Genomic DNA, 20,508 nt, shown 5'->3' with positions numbered 1-20,508 from the left:
ACCAGTACTGAAGTCACAGTATTGGTAAGGAATATAAACGATACCCAGCCCTGGCTATCACTGCCTCACCATCTTCTACTTCAGTTACGGATTAGGTTTTTTAACATGTTGAAAGATGAGGAGCTTAGAAATAGCCATTGTTGTTGAATTCCAAGACACTGACATCAAAACTGACCTTTACTGCTAAGATTCAAGATTGATTTTTGGCTGAATTTTCTTCTTGAGGAGAACTGTTACTTTCATTCAATCACCAAGGAGGTTATTTTTTCAGTTCGGTTTGTTTGTCAGATTACAAACATCTACATATAAATTTTCCACTTGGTGGAAGGATATAGCATGGACCAAAGGAAGAAACCGTAACATTTTGGAGCAGAGCCGATTCACATGGATGATACACTTATTATTTTTCACTATTGTTAACATTGCGAGATCGGACATGGCCTTGGCGGAGGTTTGCACTCTCCCAGTGCCCTCTAGTTTACTATGTGCTACGGTATCCTCATTTTATACTTTTTGAAATAATGCTACTCACCTACTGTCACATGTTACAGTGGAATCTCAGAGTCAAAGATTTATTAGAGGCCTGTTTGTATCAGTGAGAAGGTAAAGGTGGGAACAACAGACCTTAAGATAATTGAAAGCCAGAAGACTAGACACCACACACAAGCAATTTCCGCCAATATAGAACGATTTTTCATTATCTCTTTAACACATGGACGACAGGTAGTTGATTAGAGTCGCGAGGCTGGGCAACCTCCAAAATACCAAAAAAAATTGAATTTCATGTGTTCCTATAATAAAAACAAGACAGAGTCTGACCTGTCTAGGCTCTGATGATGACAACCTGATAATGAGGGCCTACAGGTTGACGCTTGAATTTCAATTAAATTCAATTTATTTATAGTATCAAATCATAACAAGAGTTATCTCAAAACATTTTACAGACAGAGCAGGTCTAGACCACACTATAATTTACAAAGACCCAATAATTCCACCAAGAGAAAGCATTTAGTTCTCTATTTGCTTGGTTTGTTATTATTTTTATTATTTTTTTTAAATGTGGTTGCTTTTTGTTAGTTAGTTCTGTATGCAGATATTTTTGTATTTGATTTTATTTATTTTGGACGACAGGAAGACTAGCTGGTTGTCTAGGCATCATAAATAAATACAAATACAAAAGTAGTGCAGCAGTGGTGTGGAAAAACTCCCTTTCAGGCAGAAACCTTGAGTATGAATGAAGGTGGGACTTTTTTTAAATGCTAAATGAATAGCAGCAAGTGAGGTGAGCAGCACGCAGACTTGTTCACCGACAATGACCGGTAATTTAAACAATGCACTAGATTTAAATTTCAGTTAAAAAAAGCACACCCGATGAGTGCAGCTGCAGACTCCAGTTAGCTGCCTGAACAACTGTAGCTTAGCGTGATTAATCTCTGTGAAAACATCAGGCAGGAACTTGATCAGAAAACAAATGATAAAAGATCCTGAAACACTACACTTTTTTTCGCCCAAACCAGCTGGAACAAACTGCAACTGACTTGGTCCAACTTGGTCTGATCTGTCCTGATGCCTTATCATAACTATAATTGGCCATACAAACATAATCTGTGTTCCTGCCTCAAGTTGACCCAGTGATTAATCGGCCAAAAACATTGTGAATCATCTGTTGCAGTCTGTGTTTTTTGCATCTGCAGCTCCAATATCAATTTCATCCTCGACTGTTTCCATCCCTATTCTTCAGCGTTACCCTTTCGGAAGCTCACAAGTGTTTATTATCTGTCTCTTCTGTTTATCTCTCTCTGACCTCCTGCATCCGTTTTTCAGACAGCGTGACAATAACACAGCACTTTAGGTCTAAAGGAAGCCACAGCAAGCCTGCAGTACAGTTTGTGGTATGATGTGTGCTGTACATAGCGTCATTACATTCCCTCTTTTACATTATATTTCAGCAAGTAATTCACAGGACTCATCCTTGACCTTCTTTCTTGCTTCTTCCAGTTCTTTTGTAAATATGTGTGTAATATAACGTGTAGTATAAGCAAGGTATGTTTTCTATGGACGTTTTTGGGCCTTTTTCCTTAAAAAAAATTACAATTCATTTTTGCAATTGGCAATGCAATATGCTAAGTCGCACTGGAATCCTCAATTCAGTTTAAATTATTTGACAAAAAATTATAATGAAAGCTCAATCAATTGCATTTCATATCGTCATGGTTTTTTGGTCTCTTTATCGAAATTTCAATTCAATGAGCAGCATATTTAATCAGCATAGAAATGGACATTGAGTTTGCTTAGTTGAAAAAATAATACTTTATCTATAGAGAAAATAATAAGAGGTATAATATTTATCCTTGTGGGACACCGTTTTCAACAATCTTGTGATTTGAACCAGTTGGGAGTAGAATCACCAAACCAATGGAAATTAGCTCATTTAACAAAATGTTATGATCAACAGTATCAGAAGCCTTGGAAGATCAACAAAAAGTGCAGAAAACTTCTGCTTTTCATCAAGTGAGTTAATCTATATACAGTATAATAGGAACATATATACAACTTATGCAAAGACTATTGTAATCCTTCATCCTTAACCTGAACTTTATAAGTGTGCACACACATACAGTATAACTGCATTATAGATGCATTTTGGTCTTTGTGGATGTATTTTCTTCTTTTATTTCCCAAGTCAAGACAGAGGGTTGGAAATGTGCTATAAACCTGCTATGACTCACACATCCAAAATATCCCCATAGATTAGATGGTGAGCCAGACTCACAGCTGACATTCGCACAGAGAAAGAAAAAAATATACCATATCTAACTCTGTTCCTCTCACTCTCCCTCACGCTGTCATCTGCACACATACACACACACACACACACACACACACACACACACACACACACACACACACACACACACACTCTTCCATTCTTGTATCTCATTCAACCATCTCTTTTTCTCTCTCTCTGTTGTCGCCTCCTGAATTGAATGTCTCTCTCAACAGGACAATATTGGCATTTTCCTCTCTTTTCGCATGCACATGCACAAGCACACGCACACGCACATGTCCCTACACATTAGTGTCTGTCACTTTGAGCTGTGGACAAAGAACAAAACTGCTCAAGTGTATTAAGCCCACATGAGAATGTGTTAAACAATCTTAGGACTGAAGTGTCAATCAATAAATGGAAAACTATTATGCTTTTCCTTATTTTCTGTAATCCATATGAGCAAAAACCTCAGATTTCAGAGCGTTCTGAGACAGGAATGTTATCGATTAACTGTTTAACCGTTTACTGACAATAGGAATTGTGGATAATTAATACTATACTATAATACTACTAACTTAATACTATTGGTTAAACAGTCAAAAATAATATTACTACAACACAATAAAAACATTAAGTTTTTGGCATTGTAAAAAAAATACAATATACAAAATCTACAATCTAATTCTTAACTGCAAGTTAACTTGCTAATGCTAATTTTGCACTAGTAAGTTGCATTTTTTATTCTTTTGTGGCTCTGCTAGACGGCGCTCACAGCAGAGAGCTACGTCACACATGCCACTATATCAGTAAGGACTGGCGGGTTAAATTGGCCGTCCTACACAGTGTATGCCAGGCAGACACACAGCTGACAAGTAATCTTGGTTGCAAGTCTTAATGTCTCCCGAATTTTGGATCTCAGTCCTGTTGAATCATGTCCGCGGTTGTGTAGTTTTTGGTCTCCGTTACAGTCATTCCCGGCTGCAACGGACTGTACAGAGACGGTGAGAGTGGAAAGCACAGATGCAGAGACCCGGATATGCTCACCAATCAGAGCAGACTGGGCTTTTATGGGAGGGGAGGCTTATAGAGACAGTAACCTACTACAACATCTAGCATGTGCGTTGGTTGTGTGTTTATGCACAGCAAGACATTCTTGCAGAAATAGATGGCTTTTAAATCTGTCAATAGATGTCATTCTATAACTACCACACCAGTTTGTGTGTGTGTGTGTGTGTGTGTGTGTGTGTGTGTGTGTGTGTCTATATTTATACACTCACCTAAAGGATTATTAGGAACACCCTACTAATACCTTTTTTTACCCCCTTTCGCCTTCAGAACTGCCTTAATTCTTTGTGGCATTGATTCAACAAGGTGCTGGAAGCATTCTTTAGAAATGTTGGCCCATATTGATAGGATAGCATCTTGCAGTTGATGGAGATTTGTGGGATGCACATCCAGGGCACAAAGCTCCAGTTCCACTACATCCCAGAGATGTTCTATTGGGTTGAGATCTGGTGACTGTGGGGGCCATTTTAGTACAGTGAACTCATTGTCATGTTCAAGTTTTTCGAGATTCGAGATTTCGAGATTCGAGATATCAGATTTTGTGACACGGTGCATTATCCTGCTGGAAGTAGCCATCAGAGGATGGGTACATGCTGGTCATAAAAGGATGGACATGGTCAGAAACAATGCTCAGGTAGGCTGTGGCATTTAAATGATGCCCAATTGGTACTAAGGGGCCTAAAGTGTGCCAAGAAAACGTTCCCCACACCAGTACATCACCCCACCAGCCTGCTCAGTGGTAACAAGGCATGACAGATCCATGTTCTCATTCTGTTTACGCCAAATTCTGACTCTACCATCTGAATTTCTCAACAGAAATCGAGACTCATCAGACCAGGCAACATTTTTACAGTCTTCAACTGTCCAGTTTTGTTTTGTAGCCTCATTTTCCAATTTTTAGTGGAGATGAGTGGTACCCGGTGGAGTCTTCTGCTGGTGTAGCCCATCCGCCTCAAGGTTGTTTTTTGTTGTGGCTTCACAAATGCTTTGCTGCATACCTCGGTTGTAACGATTGGTTATTTGAGTCGAAGTTGATCTTCTATCAGCTCTATCAGTCGGCCCATTCTCCTCTGACCTCTAGCATCAACAAGACATTTTCACCCAGACGACTGCTGCATACTGGATGTTTTTCCTTTTTCAGACCATTCTTTGTAAACCCTAGAAATGGTTGTGCGTGAAAATCCCAGTAACTGAGCAGATTGTGAAATACTCAAACCAGCCTGTCTGGCACCAACAACCATGCCAGGCTCAAAGTTGCTTAGATCACCTTTCGTTCCCATTCTGACATTCCGTTTGGAGTTCAGGAGATTGTCTAGACCTGGATGACACCCCTAAATGCATTGAAGCAGCTGCCATGTGATTGGTTGATTAGATAATTGCATTAACGAGAAATCTTACAGGGGTTCCTAATAATCCTTTAGGTGTATATATATATATATATATATATAAGTCAAGAGTTTGGACACGCTTTCTTATTCACTTGAATGGGAAAGTGTGTCCAAACTTTTGACTGGTACTATATATTTATATATGAGTGTAATCTTGCTGATGCATGCAGGTGCACCGTAAAGGGAGTCAATCTCTACTTAACAAGCATGTAATTGAGGATAAAAGCTGACCTGTGATTAATTTGTAGCATTGCTCAGTCTCTCTTCACACTATATTTACTTTAACAAATGCAGCTCAGTCAAGGAGAAAATGGAAAGTTAATGGAAAATTAATTTGGTTGTGTGTGTAAGCATCTGTATGATGTGCGTGGTGTTTGTGATGAATCAGAGTTGGTATTTAATTTGCTGTTAGCAGTGAAGTCGGCACAAACAACTTCACTGTCTGTAAGTGGTGGGGTCTTTTATTATCAAATGAAGCCAACTGTAAGTATACGGGGAATATCTGAACATATTTTAAGTTACCTAGTAATAATAAAAATAGTATTACTATGGTAATTCTTTAGAAACAACCATATTTTTTTTTACTAGGTAATGATTTTAACCTATACTTTGTGCATTAGAAAGAGTGTCATCATAAACAAAAATGGGTTATGTGATTTAAAGGGGCCATCCACCGATTTTACACATGACAATCAGTTTATTTGTCCTACATTATACATACCATTATGACTACAAAATGTAGTGTTTTTAAATGTTTGAGTAATTGGTTTTATTGAAACTACAATTCAATTGTTTTTCATTATACACCAAAAAATACACAGTAGGGTAGAGCCATTGTAAGGTATGTCAGAGAGAGTGAGCAGACAAAAGGTGCTGCAACATTGGAAATCAATCACAGGATGACCTGTGACCCACTCTCATCCCTTTTTCCTGCATGGGTCAAAGCACCATGTTGTATTTAATTGACAGAAAAGAACACACATGGAAAAGGGAAAGGAATGGAGGTGCTGACCTAGACCACCAGCTGCGATTACCCTTCCTCCCAGGCATCCTGCCACAAAGTCAGCCCTCTTCTCCCTCATCCTGGATGTTCGGCTGGGTTTGATCCAGATACCTGCCGGAAGCGAGAGCACACGAGATACTGTCAGTCATCTTGGAATAGGTCAGTCAACCACAATAAAAGAAACACGGAAGTTCCTCATTGCCAAAGTATTTAGAAGAAAAACACAAAACAGCTATATGTTGACACCCAAACACAGAACATCTTTTTTCATATTCAGAGTTAGGATTTTGATAGTCTATATCCTAGACATTCAAAGACATTCCTTCCGCTTTCTTTGTGTTGGAATTTTGGTGGATTCATGAGAACTATTATTGACAGCTCCTCAGATCTCCTCAGGGTAAATTGAGACAGCTAGCTAGACTTTCTGTCCAATCTGAGTTTTGTCTCGCTCTGTGCGGAGTTTAGCGCCGTCCATGACGATTCTGATTGGTTTAAATAAATGCCATTTAACCAGAGCATGTTTCCCCCCCCATCCCTGAATGCTGTGGAGTAGCCAGACCCTCCTCCAATGCTCTTTGGAGGAGGGTCTGGCAAAGCGAGATTAGGATTTTGATTATTAGCCATAATGTCTTAGCCATCCAAGGTAGACTTACCATGAGCTATAGTATGAGATTCTGAAACAAAGGTTTATGCTTATGTAGAAGCCACAAGTCCGTATGAAATCAACCTTGTTTTAAGAAAAAACATGTTTTATTCATGCATGGAGAAGTACTACACTACCGACAAGCATAAAAGAAACGTCTCTCATTGGTGGAACTCCCTGTTAGAAAGGAAATGTTTACCAAAGCCTCGAACCCTCGAACAGCTAATGAGCTGCTACCACTGAAGTCTATGACCGTTTTTTGACACAGTCTTGTACCTTTTCCTTTTTTTTACATTTTCAAAATTATGATTATTTTTTTGCACAGAATCAAATTTTTTATGTCATGTAGCTTGTTGGCTTGGTTCCAGGCTTATGACTCTTCATATAAGCATTTTCTGAAATGTCAATGGAGCAACTGAATAATAATAAAAATAATAAACTGAAAAATAACTTCCAGGACCGGAGCCGAGAGTGGTTTCAATCATTTCACCTACCTCTCGACAAGAAAGCCAATAAGTGTATTTTCCAAAATGTCAACTAGTCATTTAGTTGTACTCATTTGGTGATTTCTTCATTTTTAACGGGGGTAGTAGTTAGTTTAGAGAATATTATAGATCCAAGATGAAATTGACAGAAGAGCGTGACTCGAGAAAAAGTCAAAACTACAATATGATACGTTATTATCAGTTTATTAATTCATTTTGCATTCCAGAGCAGCTCCGTAGAGGAAACAAAGTTAGACAACAATTACACATATAGTACAAAAGATGAAAACACATCAGCAACAGCCATGACAAAGTAACATGTTTCATGATATCCTCCGAACCAGATCGGCAAATTGGCAACACACTGAACAGGATAGACTGATGTATAAAAGAGTTCTTGACCCTGTTGAGTCTAAACAAACTAGTCTATATCATTGACGTTCCACTTCTGGGATTGCTCCGTTGCCGCCAGAAAATCTGCCGGATTTCACTCATTTAGGCCGGATATCTGTTGCCTTGGGCTTCCTTTGTGTTGGCATTTTAAACTCTGGTGGATTTATGAGGACTATGGTTAACCTTTTCTCAGATCTCTGCAGAGTAAATCCAGACAGCTAGCTAGACTATCTATCCAGTCTGAGTTTTCTGTTGCATGACTAAAACAACTTTTAAACATCCACGTTCCACCAAAACAAGTTCCTTCCGAGCCTATTTTGCAGCGGCACCGCGGCTTTTCTCCGGTGCTTAGCACCGTCCAAGATGATTGTGATTGGTTCAAAGAAATGCCAATAGACCAGAGCACGTTTTCCTCCCATCCGTGAGTGCTATGTGGAGTAGCCAGACTCTCCTCCAGCGTGCTTTGGAGGAGGGTATGGCAAAGCGAGACTAAAACAAACGGAATCTAAATCGCCTGTTAGCAGGCAAAAGTTGGTATTCATAGTTTAAAATATGCATGGAGTCAGAAGAGATGTTATTAGCAAGCCTGAACATGCTCTTCTTGTTACAAATCTTTCTGCTACTTCAGCACCCATTGACAGTGCCATGGATTTATCAATACACAGCACAGTTAGGTTACTAATATTTATGTCACAGCAATAGTCAAGGCCCTAGATTCTAACTTGCTCAAAATTCAATCACATATAGGATCAATAAGTCAGGCAGGCAGACTAGACTAACATATTCAACTAAACAACCCCTCTGCCCCTGCACTCTCTCTGCTACTACAGTAAGGTATGGGCAGGGGGGATGGAAGGTTAACAAGGGGCATGTATTGTATTTATTATAATCTTTGCCCCCCAGAAAATGCAGACTTCACAGTTTTTGGACATCACCTAAAACAACAAAAAATCAATCACTGTTGGACTAGTGTATATCCTTCGCGTTCCACTTCCGGGATTGCTCCAGTGCTGCAGGAAATTCCACCAGATGCATGTATTTTCCATTTCCTTCCGCTTTCTTTGTGTTGGAATTTTAAACCCAGTGGATTCATGAGGACTATGGTTAACTGCTCCTCAGATCTCTGCAGGGTAAATTGAGACAGCTAGCTAGACTGTCTGTCCAATCTGAGTTTTCTCTCGCATGACTATTTTGCAATGACTCTCTGCAGAGTTCAGCACCGCACATGACGATTATGATTGGTTTAAAGAAATACCAGAGCACGTTTTCCTTTCATCCCTGAATGCTATGTGGACTCGCCAGAGGGTGGAGAAGGGTCTGACAAAGTGAGACTACTGCTGGACAGAGGAAGAGAGAGCAGAAGTCGGAAGGGAGACGGAGAGGAAGAGACGGCAAAAATAGAGTACATAATAGAGAGATCTGTATTTGACAGCACAACAAGATCCACCTCAGGACCTCTCTCACTCTCCACCTTTCCCCTACCTTATTCTCTGGCTTGAAACCCACTACCCAACAGCAGATTCAATTTCTATATTTGGGACAGTGATATGTAGTGACACATCCACTTTCCCACTCCTCCACGTCTCCTCTGCAAAGAGCCTCGTGAGGGAAATGAGCTGCAAATTCAGGGAAATGCAACAAAATACACAACAGCACAAGCATTTAAAATGTGCTGCATATACATAATGCAAATTAATGCATAACGCTGTAAATGATAAGATGCTGAGTACCCATCACTGTGGATGGTGGTACTTTTCTTCCTGTGCTGCAGCCTACAGCTGCAGTAGTTTTTCACTTGTGGATGAAAACCATGGATTTTTTATAGGGGGGAGGGACATATTTCCCCCCTTATCAGACGTGGAAATTATGCCTTACAGCCATGACCATTGCGGGTTCTTAGCAATCTTTTCTTCAGTATTCAGTTTCCCTAAAATCAGTGTTTGTCATTATCAGGGCTAGACATGTGACATGAATGCCTGTCCAAAATATCATAGCTATCCATCTAGTCTCGCATTGCCAGACCTTCCTCCACAGAGCTGTGGAGGAGGGTCTGGCTAGTCCACACAGCATTCCAGGATAGGAGAAAAATGTGCTCTGGTTTATTGGCATTTCTTTAAACCAATCACAATTGTCTTGGGCGGCGCTAAGCGCCGGACTCAATGACAGTGCCTCTGCAAAATAGCCTGGGGAAGGAACTTGTTTGGTGGAATGTGCTCGGTGAAAAGTTGTTTTAGTCGTGCAACAGAAAATGCAGATTGAACAGACCGTCTAGCTAGCAGAGATCTGAGGAGCAGTTAACTATAGACCTCAACAGTCCTTAGGTTCCGGAAGTAAGTTTACCATTCATTTCTCCCATTGACGTCTGGAAAAATCTGAGTTTTAGACCATGCCTTAGGCTAACCAGCTACGACGTGACTCATAAGCATACAACATAACGTTTATAGTGAAACAAAAAATGCAAAAAAAATCAAAGGTACAAGACTGTGTACATATTTTCATTTCCAAGCGAAGAAACTACATATCCCATAAACCACCACGCACCACTGAATAATATAGTCGAAGACAACCACGAAAGAGCCAAAACAACTTCCAATCCACTTTTTCCTCCAAACATAGTGATTTTTATATAGTGAATGTACAGTTAATAGCAGTTTTTTCAGTAGTAATCATGTAATGATTGATTTGACTCATACAGTATGAAGGCTACAGTAGCCTAGCTAAAGTGAATGGATAATGTTAACTAACGTTACCAACCTCCCTGCACAACTCACCACAACTTTGTAGGTCTTGTCCCTCATGCTGACCCTTACAAAACCCACAAGCTGACCCTCGGACACACTACATTCAATAACGTGACCCGATTGACACTCTTGTTCTCGTCCTTGAAAAAAGCCATCATGGCAGCCAAGGAGATCATGATTGCACTGATAAGTCTACCGTGCAGAAACGCAACACAGGGTTTTTTCTTCTTCTTTCTATTAAAGATCGTACAGTAGACAGTAACGTTACAGTATCCTACACAGTACAGCAGCAAAGACTCTCACAGACTTTCGCGGGGTATACCCAAACAGTTACATGAGTTCAACCAAACTGAGCATGGCAGAGGGCAGAAAAAAGTTTTCTTTAAAGTAAGTACCTTTACTTTACCAACAATTAATTTTTTTAAAGGGCATGTGTTATGCTCTTCTCTGAACTTTCATGCATACATATTGCTGATAGTTTCCTGACTTTCTGAACTGCTGTTATGCATCGCTTGCCAAGAGAATTAAAAGAAAACACTACTTCGCTGAACAAATTCTCATTTCTGTCAGTCAGCAACAATGACAGAGAAGCATTAGAGGATTAAAAAAATAAGCTCTCATAACAATAATGGGATCAACACATTTTCAAAAATGTTCAAAACCAGATACAATTTGTCAATTTGATTTCTTGGAGCGGAGAGGAGGTGAGTAAACAAAGGAGAAGAGGTAGAAGAGGAGAGGGAGGTGGGGTGGGGGGGGGGAGGGATGAGGTGAGGGGGAGAGGAGAGGAGAGCAGGAGCAGAGGAGAGGAGAGGAGAGGACAGGAGAGGAGAGGACAGGAGAGGCATGTTTCCGATGTAACAAAAATGGGTGGCGAAGCTGCTGTAGCGCTGGCTGTAGGGAAAGTAGCTAAATGGTAATCTCTGAGTCAGAGGAGGGGAAGGCAGAGCCACCAGCAGCTCACTAATAGATATGCTGGCTGCAACACATCAGCTATTCAGCCGTGGAAAATGGAAAGGCCAGATAACATGCAAATATAGTGCAGATATACGGGAGGAGAGGAGTGAGGAGTTGAGCTTTCAAACAGGCATGCAAGCTTGTAACTTGCTAACTCTGTTTTGCTCTTCTTCCCAGTGCTGTCTGTAGATAATTTAGCAGAAATAGCCATGACAGTGTTGTCGTCTGTGTTCAGTTCAGCCTCTGCACTTTTTCTCTGATTGACTATGTGTGTGTGTGTGTGTGTGTGTGTGTGTGTGTGTGTGTGTGTGTGTGTGTGTGTGTGTGTGCGTACGTGTGTACGTGCGTGTGTGTGTGTGTGTGTGTGTGTGTGTGTAAGTTATTGTTTATTTTTATATGAACAAGCAAATAGCCTAAGTTAGATGTCCAAATATGCCTTAACAACTAACAATTCATGAATAAATGACTGATTCCTCTTTAAAAGCTGTTTCAATATGAGTTTAAAATGACCCTCAGTTATGAGTAGTCTTTTTTCAGATTTCTGTGGATAAGCAGTTCCACATGTCGATCCACCAAACAAAAAGAAAATGTCTGTCCAAAGGAGGTTTTGCAAAAGAACCTGTTAACGTTCCTCATACAAAAGATGCACGCTGCATTACTGAGCCAGAGAAGTATCATCGTGTCACTGAGCACCTTAGAACTCTGGTTAGGTAATGAAGTTATCAAAACTTGGGGTACTTAACAGAATTAGCATTACACTTAATATTATCAACATCACAATGGAGTTTAAAAGACAAAAGCAAATCGATGCAGCAGAACCATATGTACATTTTATATTAACTAAAAACTAAAGTGGAATTAACTATCTAATTTATCATCCATTAATGATGGTTATTACAAAGTGTGTTTACCGATTTAATCACCGGGTCCATCTGTTTTGGAGACAAGGAGCTCCTCAACCATAGCCTTGAAATCTAGACGCACCCTAGCGCACCCTAGCGGCAGCAAATGTAATTTGCAGCCAGGGTCCCTCTAGCAACTCTACGTTGGCTTGCGAGCTGGAAAAACTTTTCTGGTCAGGCCAATCACATCGTGTATAGAGTCGGTGGGCAGCCTTAACAGAAGAGCGGCAGAGTTGTGACGGTTCCGCGTGAATTCCCTGCTACTTGAAAACAAAGAAGATGGCTGCTGCTGCTGGTGAACAGCGGTCTTTTGAATCGGCTTTGGCCGCGACTCTGGAAGACTTGGAGTTAAGCACTGAAGTCATTCTTAAAAAAGAAAGATGTGTTCGGAGTTTTGCCGACCGGATACGGCAAAAGTTTAATCTATCAACTAGCGTTGCTCTGGTTGGCTATGAGTGCAGAGGGAATTTGAAAGACAACCATTTATCCCGCCCCTTGGATTGAGCCCTGCCAATGGTGAGTTCCCAGACCCAACATCTTGATGTGGGTCTGGCTTGTCAGGCTACCTCAACCATGCACACCGAGGGAATCTTAACCCTTTGAACTCTGCGATAGAAAAGGTCCGCAAGAGTCTACATTGGTATTTTTTGTTATTGTGATGTCATTTCCTGGAGTATCTTCAAATGCTTCATATCCCTAAAACCTATACCAGCTAAGCTAAAAGGTTAAGTAAGTCAATAAACCAGGATAACAAATAAAAGTATTGAAATCGGGTCATAAATAAAGTGATTTCATCAAATTTTACTAAATATATCCATAATAATCCAAAAGATTTGTCAATGTAGAAACATGAACAAAATATTTCTCAAAATATAAATTTTTTGAGTTTTTGAGATATGCTCATTTTTATGTGCATATAAAGGCGCATAAAGAGTGTAAAGGCGTTTTGATAGTTTCCTCTGCAACAGAAATTGTGTTTGGGTGACGTCATTGATGACGTCACCGCGAGTAAACACGTGGCGAGGTTAAAGACAGAAGCCTTAGCTTTCTGCTGCAGAAAGAACGAACGCTCTGTTATGTTTTTTTTTTTAGATTGATTGAAACAGAATCATGTAAACAATCTCCCACGGCCGTCGGAGGGAGCTCCGTTCTCTAAGGGTTAACTACGGTGGCCCTGAAGTGCAAACCACGGCAGCAAATCCCACAACACAACAGCATTTCACCACAGCGTTAGTAAGATTGAAACGGGGACGTGTACAAATTAGACTCTGATCCTCGTCCTGATTGGTTGCACTGTGTCATTTACTGTCTGTAATTTACAGTTTTTTTTCCCGTTTCAATTCAAAAACAAATAAATGAAAATGCAGAGCTGTATTTCCATTTTTGATTTCTGATTTCAAAAAAGAAAAACGAGAAAATGACATTACGAGAGATGTTACAGAATGGCCATTCTAAACACTTTTATTTTGAAATACTTTACTTCCATGTCACCTCACCCTCCTCTTCTCTCCTTCAAAATTTGCTAAAAACCCAAATCAGAGCATTTTTTGAGTTTGGTTTTCTCGTTTTTGGAATCGTTTTTTATAATTGAAAAAAAAATCTCCAGAAAAAAAAATGCAATTTCTGTTTGATCCTTTCTTGGTTCAAATGAAAAAATAAAACGTACAACCAATGCAACCAATCAGTGTCTAATATGTACCTACCCTTTCCGTTTCAGTCTGACTAATGCTGTCATGTTTTGGCGAAATGCTGTGGTGTTGTGGCATTTTCCTGTCGCGTTATGGGATTTGCTGCCCTGCTTTGCACTTCAGGGCCACCGTAGTTCACCCCCTGACCAATATAACTTTATCAGATGAGAGTGTGAGAGAGAAAACCGGTGTGCCTGCCCTGTCATTTCTATTCTAACACAGCCTCTCACAAAGCCTGTCAAACAGAAAGCTACCAAGAGACAGAGCAAACCCTCCTACCATACAAAAACAAAACCTTATATGCAGCATTATTCACTGCTGCTTTAACCTATTAGAGGACAAATCATCAGCAGAAATGATTCATTCTATTGCCTCAGCCAACTATAAACTTTGGGGAAAAGGAATGAGAAAGCAATAATTTAATTTGGCCAATAATCCTTTTGTTCCTGGACTAATTGACTGCCAGGGCTGCGCACACAGACAGAAAGGCAGTTGAGTGACATGTGGGGCAGACATGTGTCTGGTGGACTCAGCTGGAGGAGAGGAGAGTGTGTTATTTAAAGCTCAGAATCAATCCTCTTCATTTTCCTGTTTCGCCCTCCCAGACACCAGCACTTCCCTTTGTGCCCACTGTGAAGCTCAATAACACACACACACACACACACACACACACACACACACAAATGCAAGTAGGCAGATGTGGACACATTTTTTACCTATGCATAGAAAAACTCTCTGTCTCTGATACACACACTTGCACACACATGCTACATCTGCCCTATGGAAGGATACAGTTAGACCCCACCATCCCCCATTTCCAAATTTAATCACAAGGTAGAAAAGGGAAGATATTGACAAGGAAATGAGGTAGTAATGGCAGCAGCAGGCCCTCTCTGGGATCACATTCTGATAGATGTGCTTCGCATATTTCAGGCAGAAACCAAACAGCTGCACCGCTTGGATCACAACCCACATTCATCCATCCATCCGTCCATTATCATTCGCTTATCCGGGGCCAGGTCATGGGGGCAGCAGCTTAAGCAAGGTATTCCAGAAGTCCCTCTCCTTAGTAACGTTTTCCAGCTCTTCCTGGGGAACCCAGAGGCGTTCCCAGGCCAGATGAGATATATAATCTAGACCCAGGACACGCTGGGTCTACCCAGAATGTATATGTAACCAAAAGTGAACTTGGTGTTTTTGGGCCCTATCTTGCACCAGGCGCAGAAACATTATTTACATTATATATAATATATATTAGATATGATTTGACATGATCTAATCTAGAATGCAATATAATACCATTAAGATAATTCACACTTTTCATACAAACAGTATTCACCACTCAGACATACTCAACACTAATCTGTGTGAATCATCACTGGAAGTGTTTGCAGAAGGAAGAGAAATGACCTTGATATAGCCAAGGTGTTGAAAACAAGCTTGATGTGTTTTGTTGTCCCCACACACTCGGCTGAGTTACATCAAGGTGGAATATATCTGCATCTGTTGGACTGATGGTGAATCCACACCGACCTGTACAGGCAGGTAGGATGAGATTTCATCAGACCGATGTAAAAAGAAGTAGGCGGCTTCTGAGGTGCTAGCAGTCATTCAGCCTGCAATAAGCAAACTAAAAACCAAACGAAATGCTGTCAAACACCCACATGCACACAAGCTGTTGGTAGAGAAATGTAACAGGCAGACAGCGGATTGCTGCAAGTTAAGCATGGCCGCATTTTAATTAGCAAAAACTAATATGGAAATAATATCAGTCAGCCAACCAGTAAGAATGGCAGCAGGCGGATGCAGGTTTTTCTTAACCCTTTCATGGGTTTTATCCACTGTTTGATACAGCACATGTTGTGTGTTAGGATATCAAGTTGAAAAATTAGTTGTACTTAACTCGACCTGTTTGAGCCATCAATCGGCTGAAGCACCGTCTGTTAGACCCAAAAATGTCACCAGGGAGTGCTGAGTTTTACATGTACTATGTATAGATTTTTTCAGCGTCTTCCTTTCACAGAGTTAGTGACAGAAAGAAATCTCTTGGCATGTGGCCTGTTCATGGTGGAGTTTCTAAAAGGAACCGTATTTTTATCCACAATTGTGGCATTGCTTTATGGATGGTTGCTCCAGACTGAAATATATCAACTGTTGAATGGATTGCTATTACATTTAGTTCAAAGTAAAAGTTTCTTTATTTGTCTCCCTTGGGAGAAATGTGTGTTGGACAAGGGCAAGATGCTGCATGGACAATACAAAAACATAGACAAAACATCAAAAGAAAAAAACATTGTGGACAGTATAACCACAGGTGAAAAAACCAAAGACAATGTCCAAATGATCAACTCATGGACTGCTGCTACGTAAAATACATATACTAATTCTTTAAAGCAAATACATACTGCTCATCCATACATATAGATAGATAGATAGACATTTATTGTCCCATGAGGGAGATTTGTTTTCACATACTGCTACATACTGACCATATTCAGTATGCCTGTACAGATATTCTCCTCAATTATAAGAGCATTAAGTACTCTGGATTAATTGTAAACACTTTGGGGACAGCATGACATTTAATGACGTGACTTTTTATTTCATACATCATCATACATACCTGCAAAACCAATGGCATTCCCATCAGTACTTTGTGTTTCTGTGTCTCTGGCTCACTGATAGTATTAGTCAAGAGTAAATATGAAAGAGTATTGTCATCTTCTTTACAACTAGATTTGCAGTCCGGACCAATAGATAATCCCTTCCACTCACAGAACACACACAAGAACACACAAACACACACACACGAGAACACATAAACGCGCGCACACAAGCGTGCACAAACACACACACACACACACACACACGCCAACACACACGCAGTTGCAGTAATGCAGTTTTCATTAATAGCACTCTATTATCAATTACAAGATCGATGCACTAATCCACATGTCTTATGAGGATCGAGGGGATGTGCAAAGCAACACTACACCCTACAGGACTTAGAAACTTCCTGTGAGTGCAGCGATAACAAGTATGTTTTCATTTGTACAAACAACTAACTCAGCACCACGGACAGAGGGTAGACAGCTGCCTGAGCTGAATGAGGATCTAATGAATGAGGGAAGATATTACCCAGCTCATTTTGGAGACGATCCTGGACAAACCGATTATTGCGGCTCAGGCTTATCCAGCAGAGCTTTAGGGGACACTCAGGACCAAAGTGGTGGAAGGGCAGAAGATGCAAGCTGCAGGCTACTACTAGATCTGCTAATGAGTCTCCTTGGTCTCTCAGTAATCCTATAAATATGCATGCTCTGTGGGCGGGCCTGCAAGTTGATGTGGGCTTTAATCAGTTCCACTGTCATGGCCATATCATGCACCCTGACACTTCTGAACTACGAACAGATCTACTAATGTTCCCACGATTGATAACTCCTCTTCGCTCTGTTCTTAGAAAATTCTCTTTGCTCAGGAGGTTATAGTGTGAACATAAAAAGAGGGTCCTGTAAGTGACCTTCCAGTATGCAAACATGTAGAAATCTATCAGTCAGTCAGCTGCTGGACAGTATACAAAAATCCACCCACTAAAAAAGCAGAGCCCAAGTGGATACCCTTATCAAACACACCTACATGAAGATGAAGAGCACTCATCCAGAAACATGGCGTGGTAATAAACATATACATTTTGGACTCTAAAAAGACTTACATGCAGCATGTAGTAAGTGGACGGTATGTAACTAAGCAAATTCATCACGTCTCATAGAGTCCTACTTTTAAAGATGCATGAAAATGAATGTCAACGCGTGTGACTCAACCAGTGGCACATATAGAAACGTTTGGAATGAGAAGGCATTGATTCATAGGGTGTACATTTGTAAAATGAGCATTTTATGTAGGCTCAAGTTTAAAGCCTTAGTTTTTGGCGAATTAATATGGAATAATATCAATACATAATGACTTTTTTTTTTATTTCTGTCTTGCAATCGTACTTTTATTGTCTTCATTAAAAGTTTTCTACTTGTATTTTTTTTTATATTTGTCCGACAGCAGGCCTATGTAAAGCGACTTTGAGGACTTTGAAAAGCGCTATATGAATCTGATTATTTAGTTGTAACTCCAAATAAAATACAGCACAAGCAATTTTGCCTTTTAACTCAGAGCGGACTAAACAGCTATGACTTATTGGCCTAGTAGTGTGAAGGCCGTCTCGCTGATATCTGCAGTATTAACAAAATGTGAGCTCAGTGAGAGACTGCAGCACAGGGGTTACCACAGTTGTACATGAAGTTGTCATATGCATGATTCAACATTTTAATACGGTCTGGGTTGAAAAGTTGTCATAACACAAATATACATCATCCCAAATATGTTGATGATGTCATTTGTGTGTTAAAATTATGCTCATCTGTGTGTACGGCTGGGTATCGTTCCAAAACGGTCGCTACCGGTACCGATACCAATACCTTGACCTCAATACTAGTTCCTAAACGATATCACTGTGCAAGGCCTGTAATATATATATTTTTCTATACCAATATTATAAAACAAAAAGAAATGACATTACTGCACAAATCCTACTACGGGAGCCCTGTCTCTGTGCGTAACGTAGAGTTTTTGCTGCGTTCCTGTACGACGTGTTAGGTCAGATAGCCAAACAGCAACTGTATTAGATCTTGGTAGAAGCATGCCACATGCTTATTGGCTTACTGACGTGAAAGAGAGCATAAGAAAGAAAGCAAAACATGTTGAAAGGAAAGAGCTTCACGAGAGTTCACAGATTCCAAAACAGCAGGTAAAACTGCGCGGGGAAAAAAAATCCAATATCGAAACATCAAATCTTAAAAATCTGTTCATAGAGTAGCAGAGAGAAGACACGCCAGGGGAGAGGGTAAACATGACAGAGATGATTCAAAAAGAAGTACACAGGTCTTTGGTTCTGCGGCGGACAGGTTTTGAGTCATCGCTCATCACCTTCTGCGGTCTCCCCCCCCCCCCCCCCCCGGCAGGATAGAATATCACTGATTTGCACACAGTAATTATTCTGCAGACAGTGCGTTAATAGAAAGAGATGTACTGCAACTAGCAAGAGGCTTATTAATCTATTTGATAGTCTATGCAATCACAGTCAGTTACATAAAGGTTCACTCCTCTATCTCTCTTTTTCTCTCCATCTCTCTCCTTCTTTCTTTCACAAACTCCCGTACACCTCCGCCTTCCAACAGCGAGACCATGAGAATGTGGATTAAGCTGAAGGTAGCTCAATTACTGTGTGAAACACAGCCCACGGGGGCCAGTTGAGATCAAAGTCCATGTCCATTAGCCTCTCAGCGTGTGTGTGTTTGTGGGTGTGTGCGTGCGTGCGTGCGTGCGTTCACATGTACAAGTACACACATGTGTGTACAAGTGAGATATGAGACCTGTACCATGTATGAGTCAGAGAGAAACAGCTTTGTGAATGTGTGCGTTTATTTTTAAACGGTTGGTTCTACCAGGTTACAAAACATCCTTTCTCACACACTCCTGGTTATAGCCAGCAGATGTGGCACTCAATCTCAAGCCTTTTGGTTCCTTCCGACAAGTCCTCCAAATGAAATGACACTAGTACAGTGCCCGTTCAAACGGCGCCTGTTTCGGAACGGGCCGACAGCTTGGCCTGCGGTACTGCTGCTTACAGCTTTCTCGAGAAACCGCTCATCTAAACAACTTCACACTCAACACTGTGCTTCATTGCGTCCTGAGCATGACACCTGCCATGACACAGTTGTGTCACACACCCAAGTCGCCCAAGTATTAAAAGTGAAAGTACTCAATGCAGAAAAATCCTCACATTTCAGAAACTGGAAACGATCAAAATAGCAGTGTTGTTGTTGAGACCACCTAAACAGAGACCAAGTCATCACCAAGACCAGAGTGTATCGAGACTGAGACAAGACCAAGACTTTGAGGGGTCGAGAACAAGTCAAGACCAAGACCAGACCAGTGCCAGACAGCCGGAGCTTCTCCTGTCTCCCGCATTCACTTTCTTGGGAGTGCGTGTTAAAGGGGGGGCGGGGAAAGGGGGTTACCAGTAACAAATTTCTAATTAGAAATGAGTCATGAGTCGATTCCGAGACACGACCTTCAAAAAGTGGTCTTGAGACTGGTCTTAAGACCAAGACTGGTCTCCAGTGTTTAATCATCTAATCATTTCTGCTGTAGGCCGTTATATTGTTGGGTAGTTTAATTTATTATAAAACATCGTATTTTGTAAACTACTTGTGTTTTATGTGCAACAATCTTAATTTGTAAAGTAACTATAGTAACTAAAGCTGTCAAATTAATACTATAGTATTATTAGTAAATTAGTACTATATATATATATATACACAATAAAAGTACAATATTTCTTTCTGAAATGTAGTAGAGTAGAAGTAGAAAGTGGCATGAAAAGAAAAGGCGCAAGTACCTCAAATGTGTACTAAAGTACA

The 20,508-nt window shown here is 40.5% G+C and overlaps 1 protein-coding gene across 1 annotated transcript in view; it reads right to left on the bottom strand.

Moving 5' to 3' along the window:
- The window catches only part of klhdc8b (kelch domain containing 8B), a 138,428-nt gene that overhangs the window by 7,980 nt on the left and 109,940 nt on the right, over positions 1-20,508 (bottom strand). Inside the window, exon 4 of the mRNA XM_078254309.1 lies at positions 6,236-6,337. Within this exon, the coding sequence (XP_078110435.1) occupies positions 6,236-6,337 (102 nt within the window). The remainder of the gene's footprint in view (positions 1-6,235; positions 6,338-20,508) is intronic.

The sequence above is a fragment of the Sander vitreus genome, chromosome 7, assembly GCF_031162955.1.
Source record: "Sander vitreus isolate 19-12246 chromosome 7, sanVit1, whole genome shotgun sequence".
NCBI lineage: Eukaryota > Metazoa > Chordata > Actinopteri > Perciformes > Percidae > Sander > Sander vitreus.
This window is presented reverse-complemented; position numbering and strand designations above follow the sequence as displayed.